Genomic DNA, 23,508 nt, shown 5'->3' with positions numbered 1-23,508 from the left:
TAAAACAAAACACAATCACCCCAATTTTTCATTTTTTTTTTTTTTTTTTTTTTTTTTTTTAACGAGGAGAGACATATTTGTCTAGGGCTATGACTCCAGAGGAGTGGAGCCCATCATGGTAGGAGAAGGCAAGAAATGTGGTACCAGGAGCAAAAGCTAACTATATCTCATTTGGTTTTCCATCTGAACATAGGAAGCACAAAGAAAAACTGTGTATTTTTTCTTAACAAATTGATAAGAAATTGATACAACATTCCCAATGTTATATCACGTAAGGGCAAACCTAGTTCATTTCTCTCCCTTTCTAGCAATCACTCAGCTGAAGTTGCTGATATCTATCTCCTCTTAGTCATCTTCACCAGATAATCAGCAAAAAATTACTTGCATGTTCAACAGTTTATATCTGTTTTTTTTTTATTGTCCTGATTTGTTTCCTTTTACTCAGTATTATTTTCCTTTATAAAAAGATCTTTATTTTTAGTGTTTCAGCATGGGTACACAAAATATGTTATAGTTTAACCATTTCTCTATCTGTGGACATTTCTATTTCTTGAATTTTTCTTTTGCTGTTAGAAAGAACATTGAGAGGAACATACTTGAACATTTCTCTCTGTGAACATAATGAGAGAACAATATAGAACAATATAGAAGCCCCAAAGTGGTGTTTTTGGATCAAAGTAGATTTACAATGTTAGTAGATGCCACCTACAACTTTACCAGAACTTACTGATTTGTAATTTGACCTTCTGTACTATTTTTCTCTATGGTTATTTATTATTATCATCATCATATCATTATTGAGAAGGGGTTTCACTATGTAGACTAGGCTAGCTTGGAACTCCAATCAGCATCCTCCTCTCCTGCCTCATTGCTCCAGATTCTGGGATTGTAGGTGCGGTGTGCTTTTATGCCAGGGTTCCAACTCCTCCCTGCCTCAGTTCTCTGCTTGCTGCTTCCCTTCCCCTCCACTGTCCACAGTGGTGTTCAGTTAAGGCTGTGTGCTGCTCCGTGGTGGAAACTCTTACACATGGTAAGAACTTGGGCTCTTCCTGGGTTCTTTTTAGGCATTTTCAGCTGCTGTACTCTTCCTGATAGGCCGTTTTTAAAACCATTTTTTAAATGTCCTGTAGAATTTTCTTTTACCTTTTTAACTAGCTTAAAATTTATCCTCTCAGCTGGGTGGTGGTGGCACACGCCTTTAATCCCAGCACTCGGGAGGCAGAGGCAGGTGGATCTCTGTGAGTTCGAGGCCAGCCTGGTCTACAGAGTGAGATCCAGGAAAGGCGCAAAGCTACACAGAGAAACCCTGTCTGGAAAAAAAAAAAAAAAAATTATCCTCTCAGCTGGGCGGCGGTGGCGCACGTCTTTAATCCCAGCACTAGGGAAGTAGAGGCAGGTGGATCTCTGCGAGTTCGAGTCCAGTCTGCTCTACAAAGTAAGTTCCAGGACAGCCAGAGCTGTTACACAGAAAAACCCTGTCTGGAAAAACCAACCACCACCCCCCATGTCCCCCCCCACTCCCTCTCACCTCTTCACCCCCCACCCCCCAAAAAAACTGTGAGTGAATGAATAACAAAGTATCCAATGAACTAAATTTTGCAAGGCACTGTGGCCTGGTAAATAGGCATTAAGAACAAGTCTTAAAGGGCCTTACCTTGTAGTCAGGGAGATAAGAAATAGAAGAGTAGACTGCAAGGCAGGTTGCGATAAGCCTGTCATAAATTAATACTTGACAGAACCAGAGAGAGAGAGATGAGTTCTTAAGAGTGAGATCTGTCCAGACTTAGTGGTTCAGTTCTGTGATCCCAGCTGCTTGGGAGGCTGAGGCAAGAGGGTGTAAGTTTGAGAACTGCTTTTGCCTATAAAGGGAGTTTAAGACTAGCCTGGCAACCTGGTTATACCCTGTCTCCAAATTAAAAGTAAAGAGGAGCTTGGGATGTCGCTCAGTGGTAGAATATTTACCTGGATCTGGCATGCATGAAGGAGATCCTAGGTTCCATCCCAGCTTGTGACTGGGTCTGGTAAGTGTACAGATGAGATTTTGTTATTGTTTATGTCAGGTACGGTGTGGGATGCAGTAATAATAAACTACTGTACCAGACTTCAAGAGTGGGTAAGTGAGTTTTTAGAGCAGGGACTAGCCAGCAGTAACCTCATAGTCGAATCTGCCGCCGTGATCCAAGAATGATTTTTACTTTTTAGACAGAGTCTCATTATGTAGTCCAGGCTGGTCTCACACTTGTGGTACTACTTCAACCTCTGAGTGCTAAGATTGTTTTCATGAACCATCTTGATGCTTGGTTTTTACATTTTCAGATTGTTGGCTAAAAAGAGTATTTTGTGATATGGGAATAATATGAAGTTCAGATTTCAGTGTGCATATAGTTAAGTTGTGGAGGAACCCCGCCACATTCGTTAGCACACGGAGGTGAGTAGCTGTGACAGAACCGGTTCACACCTGAAGTCGTCACAGTCTGGATCCACACAGAAGGGGAAAATTCATACAGAGTACAGAGTACAGGGAAAGTGGCGCTCACATTGAGAGCTGTTAGAGAGAAACTGTCTCAGAGTCCTGGCAGTGAGATAAAGGTGATCGCTAACACGGACGCGATCAAGATTAGTCCTCTTATTTTACAGAATAAGCAGATCAAAAATTGTATCAAAGTCCACGTGGCACTGTTAGATGGAGCAACTGGTGTAGAAACTTTGAGGGCTGCAGAAGATGATAAGATTATTGCTGAGGTGCGGCCACATTGTGAATAACACTTTGCCCTTGAAAAATGAGAATTGAAGAATGAACCGAGAACAGACTTCCTTTCTCTGAGTTTAGTAATGTTTCTGTTTTCCCTCTTATATTTCTAGAAGGACTTTGAGCCTTACTTGGAGATTTTGGAGGCATATTCCACAAAAGCCAAGAATTATGTGAATGGGTATTGCACCAAATACGAGCCCTGGCAGCTAATTGCATGGAGTGTCCTGTGTACTCTGCTGATAGTCTGGGTGTATGAGCTTATCTTCCAGCCAGAGAGTAAGTATCCTGCCCCTTCTGTAAAGGTAGGCTGGAATGTCACTCGTGGGTGATGGGTTGGAAACATCTCTTTGAGTTTAGTTCTGCCTTTGAAAATCTATTTAGATGGGAAGTTCTGTTAGTACTTTTGGGTAACTATTATTATTTATGGTTTTGTGGGGTTTTTTTTTCCATTTGTAGTTGACATAAACATTCCTGAGCTACTAGTTACTGTAAAGATTCACAGGTGTCTCAGAGTGTAGTTACACCTTTTTTAAGTACCAGTTTCTTCCTAGAACATAATTGTGTTAATCCAGAGTAGAAATTTATTGCTTTCATTCATGGCCTTCCTTTTCATTAAAGACTAGAAGCAGTGCTCATGAGCTAATGCTTGCCTGCCAAGTGGGCCCTAGGGATATCTGCACGGTAATGTATGGCTCCTCTTCCTTTGGAGTTGAACTTCTCTTAAAGGACAGTAGTAGTGACTTCTCAGGTGGACATGGGAAGGACGCCACTCCTCAGGGCTGCAGAGGATGAGATGTCTTTCAGTGATTGGCCTGCAAATGTCCCAACCTTCCTAAGGCCTAAGCACCTTTCCCACATACCCATCTCTCGCTCACCTAGACCTCTAGGTGACTGTGACCATAACCCTATGAGTTATTTTCTTCCACAGGCTGCTGTGTTTGGGAAGTTGTTTGATTATATTTATAACCAAATTGTAAATGTTGGCAGTGGGTGTTTTGTAATGCTCTCTGGGCTCTCCCCACACTTACTAATATCTTGGGTAACTCCCTTGGTAGAAGAAATAAATAACTCTGAAGAAAATCTAATCATTTTTCATTTGTTTGGTATTTCTCCATTGCTTCACCTCCTTAATGGTATCTGTTGGGGGCACTTTAACTGTTCTTTTTCCATTTTCCCGGGAAAGTCCGCTTAGAAACTAGATTGTTTTTATCCTTTTTAAAAAATGATTTTATTCTTATTATTTTCATGTGCATTGGTGTTTTGACTGCATGTCTGTCTGTGTGAGGATGTCAGATCCCCTGGAACTGGAGCTACAGACAGTTATGAGCTGCCATGTGGGTGCTGGGAATGAAACTGGGTCCTCCAGAAGGAGCAGCCCGTGCTCTTAACCATTGAGCCATCTCTCCAGCTCCGGTTTTGTGCGTGCGTGCGTGCGTGCGTGCGTGCGTGTGTGTGTGTGTGTGTGTGTGTGTGTGTGTGTGTGTGTTGTTTTTATCTCCTTATCATGTAGCCATTGAGCTATTTCAGTAGCATTGCAGTTAAAACAAAATAAATGTTGCAAAACATGACAGCCGAGAGGCAAGTTCCACTGCTGCTTTAGAGCTTTTTTTTTTTTTTTTTTTTTTTTTTTTTCTTGGTTTTTCGAGACAGGGTTTCTCTGTGTAGCTTTGTGCCTTTCCTGGAACTCACTTGGTAGCCCAGGCTGGCCTTGAACTCACAGAGATCCGCCTGGCTCTGCCTCCCGAGTGCTGGGATTAAAGGCATGCGCCACCACCGCCCGGCTATATGCTTTAGAGCTTGTTAATTAAAGTGGAGATGAGACGTGACTGCCCTGTCTAAAATTATAGTTCACCGCAGCTCTAACACACTGTCTTCAGTTTCTGGTCCTCTTCCCTGCTGGATTTCCTCCTACACTGTTGATGAGATTGGCCTTTCGTTTCAGCTCATGGTTTACGTGTGGCTGTAGCCTTAGTTGTCTCTTCGGGTGGACTCCTTACCTGGGAAGTGTTTGAGTCAGTGGCAAGGAGCCCATCGTATTCATCTATTCATTTATGCTCTCTGTCTTCCCTCCCTTCCTCCCTCCCTCCCTCCCTCCCTCCCTTCCTTCCTCCCCCCTCCATCTCATCTCATCTCATCTCATCTGTCTTGTCTTGTTTTCTTTCAACTTGAGATAGGGTCTTACTGTGCAGACCAGACTTTTGCTTGTAGCTCACAGTGGTCCTCCTGAATGCTGGGATTATAGGTGGATACCACATGTCTGGCTTTTTTTTTCTTCTTTTTTACTGTGATAGTACATTTACATCTATGTTGCCTTTTAAAATTATTCTCTATTTTATGTGTGTGAGTGTTTGCTTACATACCTGTCTGTGCACCATGTTCATGCCTTACATTACCTTTTTAAGCTTGGGAAGAGGCTTGCTGGGATCAAACACTGGGCCTTGAGCATGCTGGGCAAGTACTCTACCACTGAACTATGCTCCAGCCTCTCATTTTAAAGTATACTGTTCAGTGGTATTCATACTTAATTCACATTGTACAATCTCTCTCTTCAGAATTTTCTCTTTAGTCTAAATTGAACTTTCAACAAGCAAACAATCCCTGAGCTAGGCATGATGTTGCAACTTTGACCTCTCAGCCCTTGGAAAGCTAAGCAAGAAGATTCTAAGTTTGGGGTCAGCCTGGACTATATTGACCCTGTCTCAAAACCCAGAAAATTTCAAAGTCCCCATTTTCCCTAACCCCTAAAAATCACCATTCTGGGTACTTTTCATTTTAAGATTGTATATTTATAAAACCAGACTAAAATTAGAGCTGTTGACATTTTTACCTGTTTATTGTAATTAGTATTAGTTTTAGGTATTTACTTCTTTAAATTAAAAAGTTTATTTAGTACAACATACTGTTTTGAAGTATGTATGTATTGTATAATGGTCAGGTTGAGCTAGTTAACATTCATTGCCTCTGTTTTCTGTGGTTAGAGATTTCAGTTGTCAGTTGGCTGTGCCATGCATTTTGCTGAACTTATAGCAGAAACATAATCATCTTGGGTCCTGGTGCTTGCTTACTTGCTGACCCTGAACATTCCATATGAAAACTACCAAACATATTAGTAAGATGTGTTATTTACGCCGGGCGGTGGTGGCGCACGCCTTTAATCCCAGCACTCGGGAGGCAGAGCCAGGCGGATCTTTGTGAGTTCGAGGCCAGCCTGGGCTACCAAGTGAGTTCCAGGAAAGGCGCAAAGCTACACAGAGAAACCCTGTCTCGAAAAAACAAAAACAAACAAACAAAAAAAAAAAAAGATGTGTTATTTACGTCTTTGTGGGTTGAACTCCAAGCCATTTTAACTTTTAACGTGATTTTTCATTAAAAAGGAGTCTGTGCTCATTGTAGGAAACGTATACAATATGTATAAGCCGCTGAGACCAATTAAAATCTTGCTACTAGAGAATTACATTAGTCAGGGTTTCTAGAGGAACCGGACCAATAAAATGAAAAAGATTCATTAGATTGGCTTACATAATAGGTACTGAGTAGGTCCAATAATGACTGTCTTGGCATTGGAAGACTGAGACCCCAGTAGCTACTCATTCTGAAGCTGGGTCTTTCAGCAGCCTTGTGCTCCAGGCCTGCCTAGAGGATACACGAGAGCCACTGGCCTTAGTCTGTCTGGGAAGGCCAAAGACATAGGTTCCAGTGGCTGAGAAGGGCGACAGAAAAGCCACAGCTCTGCCTTTCCCTAAACCACATCCTATCTGGGCCCCTGAGGGTGTGGCCCACTCTGGAAGAGGTTCTTCTCCCTGGATTAATCCTTCCTGGAAATGCTCGGACAGAGGTTTGTCTCTTGATTCCAAATACAAAGGAGCTGGCGATCAAGAGATTAACCATCACACAGCTGGCTGTCTATTTCTAATCTGAATAGATTGAATCAGGCAAGATGGAGTTTTTATAGGCTAAAACTAGGTGGACATTGACAGTTTCATTTGGCTTACCATATACACCCACACCAGTTTTTATTTTTAACTTCCAAATGGAATGTTGAACACAGATAAGAATGTTACTCCTTCAGAAGCCAGACATTGTAGCTCATGCCTGAAATCTCAACACTCGGAGGCTGAGGCAAGAGAATCTGTAGATGGAAGTGGGGTTGGATTACATAGCAAGTTCCAGGCCAGCCTGGACTATAGAGTGAGAGCCTGTCTTGAAAGGAAGGAAGGAGTTGGGCGGTGGTGGCGCACGACTTTAATCCCAGCACTCAAGAGGCAGAGCTAGGCGGATCTCTGTGAGTTCGAGGCCAGCCTGGTCTACAGAGCAATATCCAGGACAGGCTCCAAAACTACGCAGAGAAACCCTGTCTGGAAAAACCAAAAAAGGGAAGGCTGGATGAGTGGATTGGGTATTATTTTGATGGAATTGTAGAAGTGACTTTGCCTGCCTTGCTCTTGTGAAATATGCTACATAGTAGAAGAATTAAGTTATTTTTAGTGTAGTGTACTTGGACATCAGAAATCCAGCCTAGTGTTAAATCTGACTGATCTTTAAACTCTGCTCTCCTCCGGAGGGTAGGGAGGGTAATTCTGGAACATATGCTGGAAGTCAGGGGAGGGGTCAGCAAGCTGTCTGAGGTACCACTTCTTCCTTACTGCTGACTGAGGAACGTGAGCTCACAGTGTACGCCTGTGTACTGTTGATTTTAACTGCGGCTCTGTGAGCTCACAGTGTACGCCTGTGTACTGTTGATTTTAACTGCGGCTCTGCGGTTACATAAAGGCACTTTCTGTGCAAGCCTGGCCATCTGGGTTTGAATTTCTAGCCCCCACGTAAAAAAGCCAGATACCGTTTCGTGTGTCTGTAATCTCAGGGCTCCTATGGCAAGACAAGAGGTAGAGATAGGAGAATCCCTGGAAATCCAGAGCCTGTGTGCACAGCAGTGAACAGCAAAGAGGAGACCCTGTCTCAAGGTGGAAGGCAAGGACCAATCCTGGAAGTTGGTCTCTGACTTCCACAAATGCCATGTCCATCCCTCCCCCAAATATATTAAAAGGAATTTCCACGTTTTATATTTATGTAGAGTCACGGTTTCGTGTGACCCTGACTGGCCTGGAACTCACTGTGTAGACCAGACTAGCCTCAAATTCACAGAGGTCTGCCTGTCTCTGCCTCCTCCCAAGTTAGTATTAAAAGCATGTGCCACCACACTCGGACATTTTAAAATCTTTATTGACTCTGGGGGTATGTATGTACATCTAGGTGTATATATGATGTGTGTGTGTATCCCACAGCACACATGTGGTCAGAGGATAACTCGGGTGTTGATTTCTACTTTCTGCCTTTATGTGGGTTCCTGAGATTGAATTCAGGTAGTGAGACAGCAAGTGCTTTTACCTGCTGAGACATCTCGCTGGGCCAGAAGAATTTTTGTCTGTTTGTTTTGTTTTTTGAGACAGGGTTTCTCTGTGCGACAGCTTTGGCTGTTCGGGAACTTGATCTGTAGATCACGCTGGCCTTGAACTCACAGAGATCTGCTTGCCTCTGCCTCCTGAGTACTAAGATCAAAGGTGTGCATCACCATATCCAGCAAGAATTTTTAATACAGAAAAGGGATATAGCTAATTCATGTACAAATATTTAGTTGTACATTACAGTGTCCAGAAGAAAATATTCTGAAAACAAAGGCGTGGCTTCAGTCTTGTTTTATCGTAGTCTGGGTCTCAGTGATTCTGTCGCCAGGATTGACAGTGTTGATGGGATACGGTAGTAGTAGGACGTTGTCACCTAAAGCAAGCACAGTAAAGCAGAGGTGCAGACAGGCCCTGAGGAGTACCAGCTGAGGGAGTAGACATGCCCGTGTGGCACCGGGTTAGGACTTGCCCTACCCAGGTCCCTTCGGAATGCAGCAAAGGTCCATATTCAGTGCATGCCTCGGATGAAAGCCGGCCTAGGGTCTCCTAGTTACGCCTGGATAACAAAAGAGTCTCTACATCGCATTTGAAGCAGGGTAGAGTCCTGGGGGTCCTAGACTGAAAAAGTGAAGACTTCACTTAACGCCTATTCTCTCGCTGCTCTGAACTGTGTTTTTCCACATTGAACAAGTTCTGATTCTCCGATCCTCAGTTATCTTTTATGTCTGTCCTTCTTAGAGAGCCTGTAAAGCCTCCTAGCACAGCCTTAAAATGCTGCTTCCGGGATCGATTGAAGTGTATTCAGTGTGAATGCACAAGCGGCCTGCCAACTTGTTGATTTATAATTATTGTCATCGACAGGGTCAGAATTCTTTGTCCTTTGTAACTGCCTCAAAGTGGACTCTGACAGCCATGATTTTCAGGTTCCTTTTAGGTCTGGAAAATGTTGTCAGGGTCAGTGTTGTTTGAGAGACTGGTATATTAGTCCCGGAGGGACGCATGAATTGGTCATGTGCTTTGGGGGTGGAGAGATGTCTGTACATTTGGAAACCTTGGGGAGGTCAGGAACTCTGGAATACATCTATCATTTGACTGGCAACTCTGCTTCCGTGAATTTAGCCCGTGGGCATACTTTTGTGTGTTCAGTATGACATGTATTAAAAGGTTATTTCTTTTTAGGATGGTTTGTAACAGCAAGAATTAAGGAGAACCTATGTGTCCTTCAGTGAGGAGAAGGTTAACTAGGCTGTGACACTTTCATGGAATGCACATGTGCATGCACACTGGCACATAGATGAGCGTGAACACACGTCTGCTCATACCTTAATATATACACAACAGGAATGAGTGAGGAGATGCTAATCTTTAATATTTCTGAGTGAGAAAACAAGGCCTACTATGTAGACTATACCACCTCTTCAGTAAAAGAGAAATAAATGGGACTTTATCTTTACTGTTACTGGTAAATACTTCAGACTCTAGAAGTGTATGCTGAAAACAAAGTGTGTGTAGATGAGGGCAGGATGAGGTCTGGGCGGAGGGAGGAGGGTGAGAAAACATTACCACATGTGTTCATTTATTGACATCTCGGGCCACATAAATATATTATTCAAAAATGAGAAGAAACAGTCCCTCTGGAGGAGGTGAAGTTGTGAGAGACAGCTGAATAATTGCTCTCTGTTGACTAGTAGGCTATATCCATGGAACTTCATGTGACTAATAGAACTATTTGTTTCTTGTAGGTTTATGGTCACGGTTTAAAAAGAAATTATTTAAGCTAATAAGGAAGATGCCATTTATTGGACGCAAGGTAGGCACAATCTGCGGGTCTTTCCCTGTTTAGTGTGTATACCTCTTCTTTCTGTTGCCAGATCAGTATTCTCAAGGAAGAGGAGTGACCTTTTTGTCCCCCAAACTTACGGGGCATTTGACAGTGTTTGGAAACTGGTCAGGTTGTGGAGTTCTAATGACAGGCTCCTGGCATCTGTGGGTGGAGGCCAGGTGACTGTAAAACGCTTCCCAGTGCATGGGATGGATGCCCCCCAGCAGGTGTATCTGGCTTAAGATGTTGGAAAGGCCACATTTGAGAGACCTCACCTTAACACTTTCTCCAAAGGAGAGGTGAGGAGTCCGTTAAGGAACAACTTGAAATTAAAAAACCCCTGACCGAAATTACTGTGCTTTAGGACAGTATTTGGCCAGACTGAATTTAGATACTCATCTGGGGAGTAGATCACAGGTTGGCAAACTTTCTGTGAAGATCCAGACAGGAAACACTCTTGCGTCTGTGGGTCCCAGAACGATGATAGGTAAGGAGCGAAGCTGCCTATGTTCCAGGGAGACGGTTTTCACAAAAACAGGTGGGCCTCTGCAGTAGTGCCCTGATCCCAGGTTGGAAACTCAGGAGCGATAACAGCTGTTCTCTTGCTCTTTGCTCCTCTTTCGTCGACTTGCTGTCTTCACTGTGTCCTCTTTGCTATCACTCACAATGGATAAGATAGTCCTCCTCAGGGCTGGGCTCTTTATCAAGGGGAGATTAGCAGGACAGGCTCCTTGCAAGGTGTAAAGGCCTGTGAATTCCGAGTGTCCTCAGAGCCCCAGTGCCCAGCTCTGACCTGTCTCTCACCTTCTCTGACTTCTCCCAGCTTCACTTACTTTCCGGGTTTCCTACACTTTTGACTCTGAGTCTCCCAGAGTGGGGGAGGGGGGGCGACTGTGAAAGACCCGCTGTGTCACCAAGGGGAGGAGGACTCCCCATTAATATTCCTTGTGATTTTAATGTCTCCACCTTTCTCCTTCACTTCCAAGAATGATTGGATTTAACTGATTGATTTTTGCAGTGATGGGAATCAAATCAGGTACCTCATACAGAAAAGGCAAGCTTTTTCCGCTACCAAGCAGGATCCCCCAAAGAGAACTCCTTCTTTGGTGGTGGTAGTGGGGGACTGGGGATGGACTCTGGGACCTGACCAACGCAAGGCAGTCACTTGGCTGCTGAGCTGCAGTACAGTGTCCCTTTTGTCGAGGTTTGGGAGTAACAGTGGCGGTGGTGACCTTGTCGGTGGTGGTGGTGGTGGTGATGGTGGAGAGGGTGATGGTGGAGAAGGTGATGGTGGCAACAGTGGTGATGCTAGTCGTCACACGTGGGACCCCACCCCGGCCAGGCAGGCACTCTACTGCTGACCTGCAGTCCTCGCCCCTCGGAAGTTTGGAGACAGAGAAATGCTAGGATTCCAGAACCCATTCTTAAATTTAGGAAAGTATATAGACTTGAAGATCCTTAGAGGCCGTGTAAGTGCCTTCATTTTTCAGAAGCAGATTCTGAGGCTTAGAGACAGGAAGTTATTGTGTGTACACATGCACATCCTCAATCTTAGTCCGTTTTACTATTTTAAAGTGCTAGTTGAACAAGCAGCAAGTCCTTCCTCCCGTGGAACTTGCATTTTAGTAGAAAAGACAGAAAGCAAACAAACATAACGTGTGCATTTTATAATTTTATAAAAAAATATAAAAATTTATATATAACTACATAAATTTTATATAAATATAAAAATTTACAAATTTATAAAAAATAAAATTTATGCCGGGCAGTGGTGGCGCACGCCTTTAATCCCAGCACTCGGGAGGCAGAGGCAGGCGAGGCAGAGGCAGGCGGATCTCTGTGAGTTTGAGGCCAGCCTGGGCTACGAAGTGAGTCGCAGGAAAGGCGCAAAGCTACACAGAGAAACCCTTGTCTCAAAAAATCAAAAAAAAAAAAAAAATAAAAATAAAAAAAAAATAAAATTTATAATGTAATAGATGTAAGAATTGGGGAGGGGAAGTACTTGCTGTGCTTTTTAATATACTTCCCAGTGGGATTTTTTTGTGGGGAGTTCCATTTTTCCTTAAAACAGTGTGATCTGTCCATGAGCACTCAGCTTTCATAGTGTGTTCCTGTTGTATGGTCACTATACATGCAGCGTGGCCTTCTGTTTATAACTTAAGAATGTACATAACATGACTCAACATTGCCCAGTTGTCTGCTGCCTGCGGTGCTGACATGCTTTAAAGGAGTAGCTTTTCAGTGGCTCCACTGAGGGCCACATGTAAGAAGATCCTCTGTATTCTATTCATCTGTGGCCAGGACTGAGAAAAATTTAAATCCTGGTGCGAGATCTTGGGCATTCGACTTCACTGACTATACTGCTGAAGCACAGCACTGTAGCTTATAACATACAGCTTTTCTCTCTACACTTAGCACCCAAGAGTCTCAAAAGTACCAGCTCTTGCCATCTTGTGTCCATAATTTGCTGTTGTTTCTCTCCTGAGCACCATTAGTAGAATTTTCTGTCTCTCTTACTAAAAAGAAGCTTCATGAGATGAGGGCTTTTTTTTTTTTTTTTTTTTATACAACGTATATCGGGTTTTTGGGTTTTGGTTGGTTTTTTGTTTTGTTTTTTCAAGACAGGGTTTCTCTGTTTAACAGCCCTGGCTGTCCTGGAACTCACTCTGTAGACCAGGCTGGCCTTGAGCTCAGAGATCTGCTTGCCTCTGCCTCCCGAGTGCTGGGATTAATTTAAGTCGTGTGCCACCACCACCCAGCTGTTTTTTTGTTTTTTAATAACTGTATCCCTAGCCTGTAGTAGTATTTCAGCAAATACTTGTTGAGCAAAATGAGTAAGTAAATGAATGAAAGAAATGACTCAGAAAGTGTAGCTGTGAGGATGGAAAAGAATCATAGTTGGTAAATGACATGGCAGGAAGGCCCTTAGTTCCTCCTAGCATTTCTGGGTCAGATAGACGGGTCATAGCAGCTTCAGGAGACGTAGTGTAGTCCTCTTGGCAAGTATTAGGTCTATGTGGGTACCTTGGGAGCTGTGTGGATCTCCATACTTGTGGTACATTGCAGATGTCTGTTGAAGTTATTCATCACTTGCAAAACAGCAGGATCCCCCTTTGACTGTAGCTTGGCCTGTTTTATGACTGTCTTGTCAATCACAGTATCCCTGTGGACAACCCAGCAACAAAGGCCTGATGTCGCACTCGGGCTAGTGCTGACGGAAGTCAGTTCACACCAAGTGCTGCAGCACAGTGTTGTGGGTATTAGCACAGCTGGCAGGGGGGTTAAACTCAGTGCATCTTCGACTTTCAGAAGCAAAGCTGGCTTTTTAAACTCCGAAGGGGCATTGTATATGCTGGCTGGCTAAATGTTCAGTTTCCTGGAGGGGGACAAAAAAAAAAGACAAGCCCCTTCTAATTTAGCAGCACCTCTGCAGTACCTGGTGTCGATCCGTTGCCTGGATCTCAGAGATGGCCTTTCCCCCTCTGCACCTCACACTCTTTTACCCTCTTAGTTAACTTTGTTTCCTTTATCCTTGAAGATCGAACAACAGCTGAGTAAGGCCAAGAAGGACGTCGTCAAGAACATGCCATTCCTGAAGGTTGACAAAGAGTATGTGAAAGTTCTTCCTGCCCAGGGTCTGAGCACATCTGAGGTTCTGCAGAGACTCAAGGAGCACAGTTCCATGGGTAAGCCTCGGCCCAAGGGTGCTGCCTCTGTCCTTATCATTGGCTAATGTTGACGTAGGTCAAGGGTCACTTGACGCTTACATGTACAGGAGGACCCATTCCCTGCTTCAAAGACCAGTTTGCATATTGCAGATGAAATACAGATTTCTGTGAAAATTGTGATAACCGTTTCAAGGCACAGATTATTAAAAAACATTTACTATATAACTCTACCATCCAAAGAAGACCACAAAGCTGGGTGTGGCGGTACTTGCCTGTAATTCCAGTACTTAGGAGGCTGAGTTAAGAGGATTGCTGCAAGCTGAAGACCAGCTCAGATCTTGTAGTATCAGGCCAGCTAGGGCTTCTATAGATACTGTTTCAAAAAATAAACAAGCAAAATTTTAAAAATGAAAGAAGATGAACACAGATGATAGAGATATGTAGGCAGGGGCTAGAGATGGTTTAGCACTTAAGAACACCGGCTGCTCTTCCAGAGGCCTGGGATTCCATTCCCAGCGCCCACCTGGTGACTTACAACTATCTGTAACTCTGTTTCCAGGGGATCCAGGTCCCTCTTTTGTTCTCCATGGCATGAGGCGTGCACATGGGTACACAGACAGATATGCAGGGAAAACACTCATAAACATAAAAACAAACATAAAAAAAATGTGTTCCCATGGGCTACAGGTTGGACATACTTGTCCCAGGCCAAATGTAACATAATAAATAAATAAATAAATAAATAAATAAATAAATAAATAAATAAATAGGAAAAATCAGAAGGTGGATGTATGAATGGATGATTGATCTGTATGGGTGTGTATTTGTTTATACCTACTGAGCTATACAAATATGTATTGGCACATACCATATAGTCTCATGCTCAAGACCATAACGTGAGAATTACTCGGGTTCAAAAATGCCTGGACGTTCAACTTCAGTATGACCTTGGGAGAGATATTTACCTTCTGTGTCCTCCAGTTTATTCTTACAATCTCTACTTCCCTAAAAGTTGGATTAAGAGATTAAAGGACATCATACATGGAAACATGTAGTGTCTAGCATATGTCATATAATAGTTGTTCAATAGATGTTAAGTATTACTGCTGCTATTATTAACATAAACACATGCATGTCTGTTATAGGTAAGATTTAAAAACTAAGCCTTTTGGGGTTTGAAGCAGGCTCTTAATAGAGCTGAGGATGACCTGGAATATTTGATCCTCCTGCGGCCACTTCCCATGAGCTTGATTGCAGGGTGTCTCACTGCTAGTTTATGCAGTGCTAGTACTGAAACCATGGCCCGGTGCATGCCAGTCAAGCACTCACCAACTAGGCAACATCTCCTTCCAAATAAGCTTTTCAGTTTGACATTTTAAATTTATAATCAAGTAGCAAAAATGGTATAGCAATTTCCTGTGTGCTCCTCACCCTGATTAAAAGCATGTTACATTTGTCAAAAGAAGAAAAATAACACCAATACATCACTAGGAACTAGGAACAAATTCTGTTTAACCGTTTTTTTTCTACTCGTATCCATTTTTCTATTCTAGGGCCCAGTTCAGATTGCACTTTGACAAACAGCTTTTAAAGTTTATGATGGATACATGTAGATTTCTTGATATTGTGTAGTACAGAATTACATTTGGTCTGGGACAAGTATGTCCAGCCTGTAGCCTATGGAAACATGTTTCCCAAGGTAGCCGTGAGTGAGACTCAACACGTTTGCAGATAACAGTGCCATATTATAATGTTAAAAGGTTGAGCACTCCTGGTCCAGGATGCCATAATAATGGAACAGGCGTTAGCAGCCCTGGGACCTGCGTTGTCTAGATTTCCATGGTTTTCAGGGCATATGCTGCCGTCCTGCCTTCATTTTTTATGTCCTAACCCATCTGTATTCTTTGGAATAGTCAAAGAGCAGGATGTGAAGCCATGCACCCTGTCTATCCTTAAGCATGGTGACCATCAGCCTGGAGATGTATGGCACACAGCCATGTCCTGTAAGAAGAGAATGAAAGTCAGACTGAATGACACATGGCTGTGGGAAGGAGGGCTTTGCCTCTACATTTGCTGTTCAGCTCTTGTTAGAACCGGAGAACTCTGTTTTGGAGGGCCGGTGGTTCCATGTACTTTTTGGTTAGTGTGTTCCTGCAACACCCCTCTCCCAGACTACTTCCAATAGGGTGCAGCCTTGTGGGAGCAGGAAGACCTGACGGGCCCATCTCAGCAGATCTGTTAATATGTACAGACTGTTTCCGGGACAGCAAGCGGGATTCTGGTGGGGAACCCTTCTCGCCTTGTCTTGTGGTCACTTCCATGCCTGCACTTGAACGGTGGTTATGGCCCGGGCAAGTGGCTACTGCAGTGTTTCCAGGCCTGGAAGAACGGGAGGGGCCTGAGCTGGAGCTGCTCCTCCATTGGTGTGCTTTGTGCTCTGGCTACGGCTCTGGGGTGTGTGTGTAGTGAGATTTCACACTTGCTCTTTTCTGTCAGCTCTGCTTATAGCAGTTCCTCCACTTCCTGTGCCTGGATTGGGAAAGGAAGGGATGGGGAAGCTGCTACAGAGAAGGGTCATATGGGGACCAGGAAATACATGGAGGCAAAGAGCAGCTTTGATGTTGAGAAGGTAGCTGAGGGTGGGGCGACATCACTGTCTTTATTATACCTTGATGCAGGTCCTGTCTTTTCTCACAATTAATGAATGGTCTTTCATCTCTATTTTGCTGTGGTAAATCATTATTAATTTTTTTTTTAATATATGAACAGCATTGAGTTTCTACTCAACTTATTCTTTTACTCTTTAAAAGTATTTTTAAAATTACATGTATGGGTGTGTGTCTGTGTGGGAATATGTATACTTAAGTGCAGATGCCCTCCCTCAGAAGCTAGAAGACAGCATGGGGTCCCCTAGAGCTGGAGAAACAGGAAGTTGTGAGCTGCCTGATGCGGGCTCTGGGATCTGAACTCTGGTCCACCGCCAGAGAATACATATTCTTAACTGCTGAGCCATATGTCTGGTTCCTGAATTTCTTTTACCCATGTGCACTGAAGTTCTTGTCTGTCCTGTCTGTATTAATACCCGTCTTCCCAGTGATGCCTGCTTGCTGACTCAGGGGCCTTGACTTTTTCTGCAGATGTCGTCTGGCAAGAAGGGAAAGCCTCAGGGGCTGTGTACAGTGGGGAGCCGAAACTCACAGAGCTGCTGGTGCAGGTGAGCATGGGGCGCTTGTGTGCACGGGTGCCGTTCCTAGTCCACTTAACTGTTTACTGTCCTTTTTGTAATAATAATAGCAATATCATCTAAGGGAAGTTCACTGTTGAAATAAAACCGGAGCAATTTAGAAGTTTCTTTTCATGTAAACAGGTGACTGTGCATAATAATGTCAAATGCGTCTTCAGACTGTGAAAAGGTGAAATGTCATTTATATCTCTGGTCTTCACTAGGTTCTCTGAGGAAGCCATATTTTTAGTGAAGGAGCCTGGATTTTGAGGATACTGTTTTTGTTTTTTGAGATAGGGTCTCTCTATGTAGCCCTGGCTGTCCTGGAACTCACTCTGTAGACCAGGCTGCTTCAAACTCACAGAGATCCGCCTGCCTCTGCCTCCCGAGTGCTGGGACTAACGGTCTGTTCCACTTTGCTGGGCTTCATTTGAGATTTTTTATGCTAGAAGTGATGTTGTTTGATACAGGAGTCAGGGCAAGGCTGCTTGATCACAATGTTCTCAAAGCATACCCCACAAGATGATCCTGACTTTAGAACGGGATGTAGCTTCTTCCATTTGAAATCAAGCTTAGTTTTGAACGCCACTTCATATATGAAATTACAGTTAAAGTTGTGGTCTTTCAGGCCTTGTGTTTATTACTGTGAAACCACACACACCTTAGTATTAGAGGGCTTACTTAGTTATGTCTTGACATAATGTCCTGGTCATAATTCTTTGTTTAAACTCTTCATTATCTGTAGATGAAGGTCAAGTTCTCATGTAGTAGGAATGACGTGTCTCTTTACATTCCAACTGCTACCTGTTATTTTAATTATCCCTGATACCTTCCGTGTAGATACGTGTCTTGATCGTTCACATTTCTTTCCCTCCTGTTCCATAGGATGAATTTCCATGCATCTCTTGAGGTTCCTCTCATCAAACACCTCTAGAGCACTCGGGATGTTCGCAGTCCCCTCATCAGGATCCCTTAGCACATACAGATATATTAATTCAATAACAGTGGCTGTATGAATTCAAAGCGATAGTGATCTGTTGGTGTTAGAGTTTAATACTTTTAACTGCATTTATACTTCTTCCCTTACCACATTGTAAAACATGTAGATGTCTATCTCTTCCATTATATTTCCATCTTTAAGTTGGGGAATAGTTCATACCCTTTTTCCAGTTCTGGACCCAATACCCGAAAACCTTACTCATGAGTGCTTCTTTGTCGTTCAGTGGAACAGCCCGTCTTACATTATACCTCTGCATTTCTTTGCAGGCTTATGGAGAGTTCGCGTGGAGCAATCCATTACATCCAGATATCTTCCCCGGACTACGGAAGTTAGAGGCAGAAATTGTAAGGATGACTTGTTCCCTCTTCAACGGGGGACCAGATTCCTGTGGATGTGTAAGTGGCTTCTAATAGAAGTTTTAAAATAGTTTGTTATACGATTACTGTGTTGTTATTGTAGAATGATCTAGAGGAAGTGCAATTTTCAAATGTTCCTTGTGCTTTTGGAATGTTGAATGTCAACATTTTGGTATATATTCTTGGTATTTTTTCCCTTCAACTTCATGCTTTCACAAATCTAAGCCTGTACAGAGCTGCTAGGACAGTTTAAGAACTCTGTGGGTCACTAGATATTTTGCCACATCTCTCTGCTTGGCTGTTTTCTCTTCTCACTATTCATCCTATAGATTGGCATTTATCTACTCTCCATCCCACCCACCCCCATTTCCTTTTGGTATTTTGAGATTGTCTTACAGCCCAGGCTGGCCTCGAACCTGCTTTGTAGCTGAGGGTAACCTTGAACTCCTGAAACTCCTGCCTCCCACTCCCTAGTGCTGTGATTGTAGGTGTGTTGGCTTTTTCTGCATTTTCTTTTCTTAAAAGTGTTTTTCTTAGCCGGGCGTTGGTGGCGCACGCCTTTAATCCCAGCACTCGGAGGCAGAGCCAGGCGGATCTCTGTGAGTTCGAGGTCAGCCTGGGCTACCAAGTGAGCTCCAGGAAAGGCGCAACCAAAAAAAAAAAGTGTTTTTCTTAACTTCATTGTCACGTTGCAAAGCCACCTTCTCTCACACTAGTGAGGTTTATTTCTTGAACAACAAGGAGTTTGGGTTTTCTGCAGTCTCCTGTTGCACTGTGACCTTGGGCAAACCCCTGGTCGACACACTGTTGGAGGGGAGGATCTGGCTTTGGCAGATTGTCTTGTAGAAAGTTGGGTTGTACTTTGTTGTAGGGTTTAGATAATTCTTAGTGTTAGTTCAGTGATAGATATAATTTTTTTAATGCCTTATCAAACTTTTTAGTGATTTTTCTTAGGAAAGTTACTTAGGTTATTACTGTGTGTTGCTGGGAATAAAAGTTACATCATATTTTTCTTATGGGACACACCTAAATCAATAGAAAGCCCCTTCCCTCTGAATCCCTTCTTGCCCTCACATCTTTTTTTTAATGAATTAATTTATTCATTTAATTTTTATGTGTGTTGGTATTTGGCCTGCGTGTATGTCTATGTGAGGGCGTCGGATCCACTGGAACTGGAGTTACAGACAGTTGTGAGCTGCCGTGTGGTTGCTGGGAATTGAACCCAAGTCCTTTGGAAGAGCAGCCTGTGCTCCTAACCACTGAGCCATCTCTCCAGCCCACCCTCACATCTTTTCTAGGTTATCCAGTATTTGCACGATTCCTCGGCTCTCCAGCCGTCCAGACATCGACAGCACCACCCAGCTCTCTAAGTGTAGAGGGCGCTGGTCCCTCTGTCCTTGTCTTTTTTACCATCTGGATTCACTAAGTGTATCTCAGGTCTTTTTTTCCGAGTCAGAATTTTTTATTTTGGGGGGTGTTTATTCTGTCTCTTGCTGTTCTTGACATACTTACTCCTCAGTGAGGGCCGTTTGCTCTTTGGTTGTTGATCTGTTACCTCATCTGCTGTTGTGTGGTCTGGCTTTGTCTCCTGTTGTCCTGAATTATGCTCTTATGATCATGCACTGGAGCAGTGAGTGCTTCTCAGCCTGTGGGTTGAGAAGGGAGACACCCGCCGCTCGGTAGTAAAATTACAGTTAGGAAGTAGCAACAAAAATACATTTATGGTTGGGGGTTCCTAAGACCATCGGAAATGTACATGTTTCCGACGGTCTCAACGCACAGGTTGAGAACTGGAGTGCTAGGGTGAGAAACCATTATAAGGAAGCACCTTCAGCTGTCCCCTTCTAGTTTTCATACCCCACCCCCAGGTTTACAGTGGTCACCATTTGCTCTGTCTTGGTTCTTGCCGTGGTCTCTCCTGATGGTCTGTTTGTGCTGATGCCTGCCCGGCTGGCTGGAGGAACTTTGTTCTTCCTATTAGAACCTTCCGAGATTCCATGAGACGTTCTCTCTGCGCAGTTGAAAGAGGGGAGTAGACTGAGCTTTTCTCCACCACGAGTCCCCGAGATCTTTCCTCTTTAAAGGGGTCAGGTTTGCTGTCCTGTCTTTCCACATTACTTCTTGCTCCCCATCAGTCGTGTCCACTACACAGAGAAAGGAGGAGCCTAGGAGAGCTCTGTTTCCGGAAGATGGAGCTCCCGCCAGGGTGTGCTCATAAGACTCTTGGCTGACTCCCTGATTTCCAGGGCTGGCCGGCCACTGTGTGGTTTTCACCTCTGAGTCTGTCCTGTGCTGCTGTCTCCTTGCCTGTGTGTGACATCTGTCCCGTAGATTTCTCTTCCCGTACTTGGTGGTGGTTATCGCGGAGTCTTGGGCTGTTGCTGCTGTCCCCTTTCTCAGGTCTTCCCTAGTAACGCACAGATACAGCTGTGGACGGTCACACTGCTGCAGTGAAACCTTGTCTCTCCTCTGTGGTGGTGTGGCAGGGACCAGGAGGGAGGACGATGTCCAGTTCTGTCTCTCCTTGTGTCTAGACTTCTATAGAGCGCTCTCCTTGCCCCCCCCCCAGTCTCTCTTCTGTCTCTGCTTCTCTCTGTGTGTCTGTCTTGAGCTGAAAAAGGGTTCGCTGTTGAGAGAAGCAAGAAGATGGAGCCAAATTAAAGGGAAATCTTTAGACCGAACCTAGCTGTGGGTCCTAAACACTTCTGAGGCCTTCTTCTCTTGCTTCAGAATACCTTCTCCTCTATGAACTCATTCACCTCTTTCACAGTGGACAAGAGGGCAAATTCATACACTAAAAAAACAGATTACAGGTACGTGGGCTGGCTTGCATAAATGCCACCAAGTTCAGCCACAACTGAAAGGAAATGTTTTGTGTTCTTAAACACACACTTCAAAGTGATTTTTTTTCTGTATTGTGAAGGAAGTTGATAGACACAAGTGGCTTGTGACCTCTGTTTTTATTCCATAATTAAATTTCTGTCCCAAAGACAGGACACATGACATAGATGGCTGGGAATTAGGAAATGTTTTGTTTAGGTCATTGTCGGGCTTGGTGAGCGTGTAAGGCCTGGTACTTGCCCAGCTTTCTATACAGCTGTCCTGGTGTCCCATGTGACGACGCTGAGGTTTTAGGCCAGACCACGGGGTGTTGTTGCTGATTAGCAGAGTTAATCTCAACCACTAGCAATCTGTCTGTCCAGCATAGAGATCTACAGACAAGGTTCCTGTGTCCTCATCCTGTGAGCTGTTTAGGGGAGGAGGATGGTCACATGTTTCATGAAAGGCTTCCTGAGTCAAAAAAATTACTTAAATTTTCCAAGTTAATCTTCTTCATAACTTTTTTTTTTTTTTTTTTTTTTTTTTGGTTTTTCGTGACAGGGTTTCTCTGTGTAGTTTTGGTGCCTGTCCTGGATCTCACTCTGCAAACCGGACTGGCCTCAAACTCACAGACAGAGATCCGCCTGGCTCTGCCTCCCGAGTGCTGGGATTAAAGGCGTGTGCCACCACTGCCCAGCCTTCTTTGTAACTCTAGACCACTGGGATTCAATGGTATTTTTATCCTGTATGTAAATGTTAGGAAAGTTTAGTACTCATTCTTCATTCTAACTCTAATGAATGTATAATCCAAAATACAGAACGTTTTACTTCTTATCAACAGAACTAATGGTGAACCCAAGAGTGTGTGACTCTTCACAGATGCTGAGTCTAAGATGAGACCCTACTGGCTCAGTGCTGGAGCCTTTGGCTTGGTAGGAAATTATTCAAGCTCAGCTGTCACTAAAAGATAGTGAGGTAATAGGGTGTGTTTACTGAACGTCAAGTGGAGTTTCCGAAGTGTTAATGGCTTGGACACTGGCACACCCTGTAATCCCTGTGGTCTCGGACCCACACTGTCCTTGTGGACAGTGTCTGCTCTGCAGCATGGCCCACGCCCTGGTCTGTTTCTGCATCAAACATTGTTAAGGCCAAAGTGGGCTGTACCTCCTGATCCCTCCCCGATCCCTAACTTACTCCTGTCTTCTTTTCTTTGTCTAGGTGACTTCTGGGGGCACAGAAAGCATCCTGATGGCTTGCAAAGCTTATCGAGACTTGGCCTTTGAGAAGGGGATCAAAACTCCAGAAATGTATGTGTGTGTGTGTGTGTGTGTGTGTGTGTGTGTGTGTGTGTGTGTGTGTGTGTGTGTTTCCCCTCTGATAATGCCTGTTTGGGGTAGTGCAGTGCCAACTGAGCCCAATCTGTTTGTCTGCCGCTTCTCTTCCTCCTACAATGCCAGCCTTCTCTCCCTGGCCCAGCCCCTCAGCCTTATCCCTTCTCATCTAGTCGTCTTCTGAATGGAGCAGTTGGTTACGCGAGCTTAAACACACTGGACACTGTCAGTAAGAATGGCATCCTTTTCCCTGTCTGAGTCCTCTGTCGTTAATTTACCCAGAACCTCAGGAAAACTGTCCTTGTCCTGTACTTCGGTGAATGTTTCTGAAGCATCTTAGACCACCCTCAAGCGCTCGGCAGGAACATTTCCCCCTAAGAGCTATTGCTAGAAGGAAGAATTTAAAAATAATTTTTTTTCTTTAGGTTTAGTTACTATTATTGCCATTGGTGTGGATGTCATTTTGGTTCTTGGCTGACTTTCCTCTAGACCACCTTCTTTTTTTTTAAAAGATTTATTTATTATGCATACAGCTGTCCTGGTGTCCCATGTGACGATGCTGAGGTTTTAGGCCAGACCACGGGGTGTTGTTGCTGATTAGCAGAGTTAATCTCAACCACTAGCAATCTGTCTGTCCAGCATAGAGATCTACAGACAAGGTTCCTGTGTCCTCATCCTGTGAGCTGTTTTAGGGGAGGAGGATGGTCACATGTTTCATGAAAGGCTTCCTGAGTCAAAAAAATTACTTAAATTTTCCAAGTTAATCTTCTTCATAACTTTTTTTTTTTTTTTTTTTGGTTTTTCTGGCCTGCAGGCCAGAAGAGGGCAGCAGATCTCATTACAGATGGTTGTGAGCCACCATGTGGGTGCTGGGAATTGAACTCAGGACCTCTGGAAGAGCAGCCAGTGCTCTTAACCTCTGAGCCATCTCCTCAGACCACCTTCTATACAGGGAATTGATGCTGTACCTTTGGGGCTAATGTTTTTGTGTTTTGCTTTTTCTCCAAGCATAGGTAACTAAGTAAGTTTTTGTTGAATGTATCGCCAGACTGACTCGCTTTGCCGAGGAAAACCACCCTGGCTGCCATCCTCATCTTCACATGCCAACCTTTGGTGCTTGGCGCTTAGTCCGTG

At 43.9% G+C, this 23,508-nt stretch overlaps 1 protein-coding gene across 4 annotated transcripts in view; it reads left to right on the top strand.

Moving 5' to 3' along the window:
• Sgpl1 (sphingosine-1-phosphate lyase 1) overlaps positions 1–23,508 on the top strand; it is a 53,405-nt gene that overhangs the window by 19,795 nt on the left and 10,102 nt on the right. For all 4 annotated transcript variants that reach the window (XM_037200140.1, XM_028886164.2, XM_037200141.1 and 1 more), the window contains exons 3-8: positions 2,863–3,028; positions 9,897–9,964; positions 13,515–13,662; positions 16,782–16,858; positions 18,134–18,262; positions 22,262–22,350. In XM_037200140.1, the coding sequence (XP_037056035.1) occupies positions 2,863–3,028; positions 9,897–9,964; positions 13,515–13,662; positions 16,782–16,858; positions 18,134–18,262; positions 22,262–22,350 (677 nt within the window). The remainder of the gene's footprint in view (positions 1–2,862; positions 3,029–9,896; positions 9,965–13,514; positions 13,663–16,781; positions 16,859–18,133; positions 18,263–22,261; positions 22,351–23,508) is intronic.

This window comes from Peromyscus leucopus, chromosome 16_21 (assembly GCF_004664715.2).
Source record: "Peromyscus leucopus breed LL Stock chromosome 16_21, UCI_PerLeu_2.1, whole genome shotgun sequence".
Taxonomy (NCBI): Eukaryota; Metazoa; Chordata; class Mammalia; order Rodentia; family Cricetidae; genus Peromyscus; species Peromyscus leucopus.
Note: the sequence above shows the minus strand (reverse complement) of the source record. Positions and strands in the feature narration are given on the sequence as shown.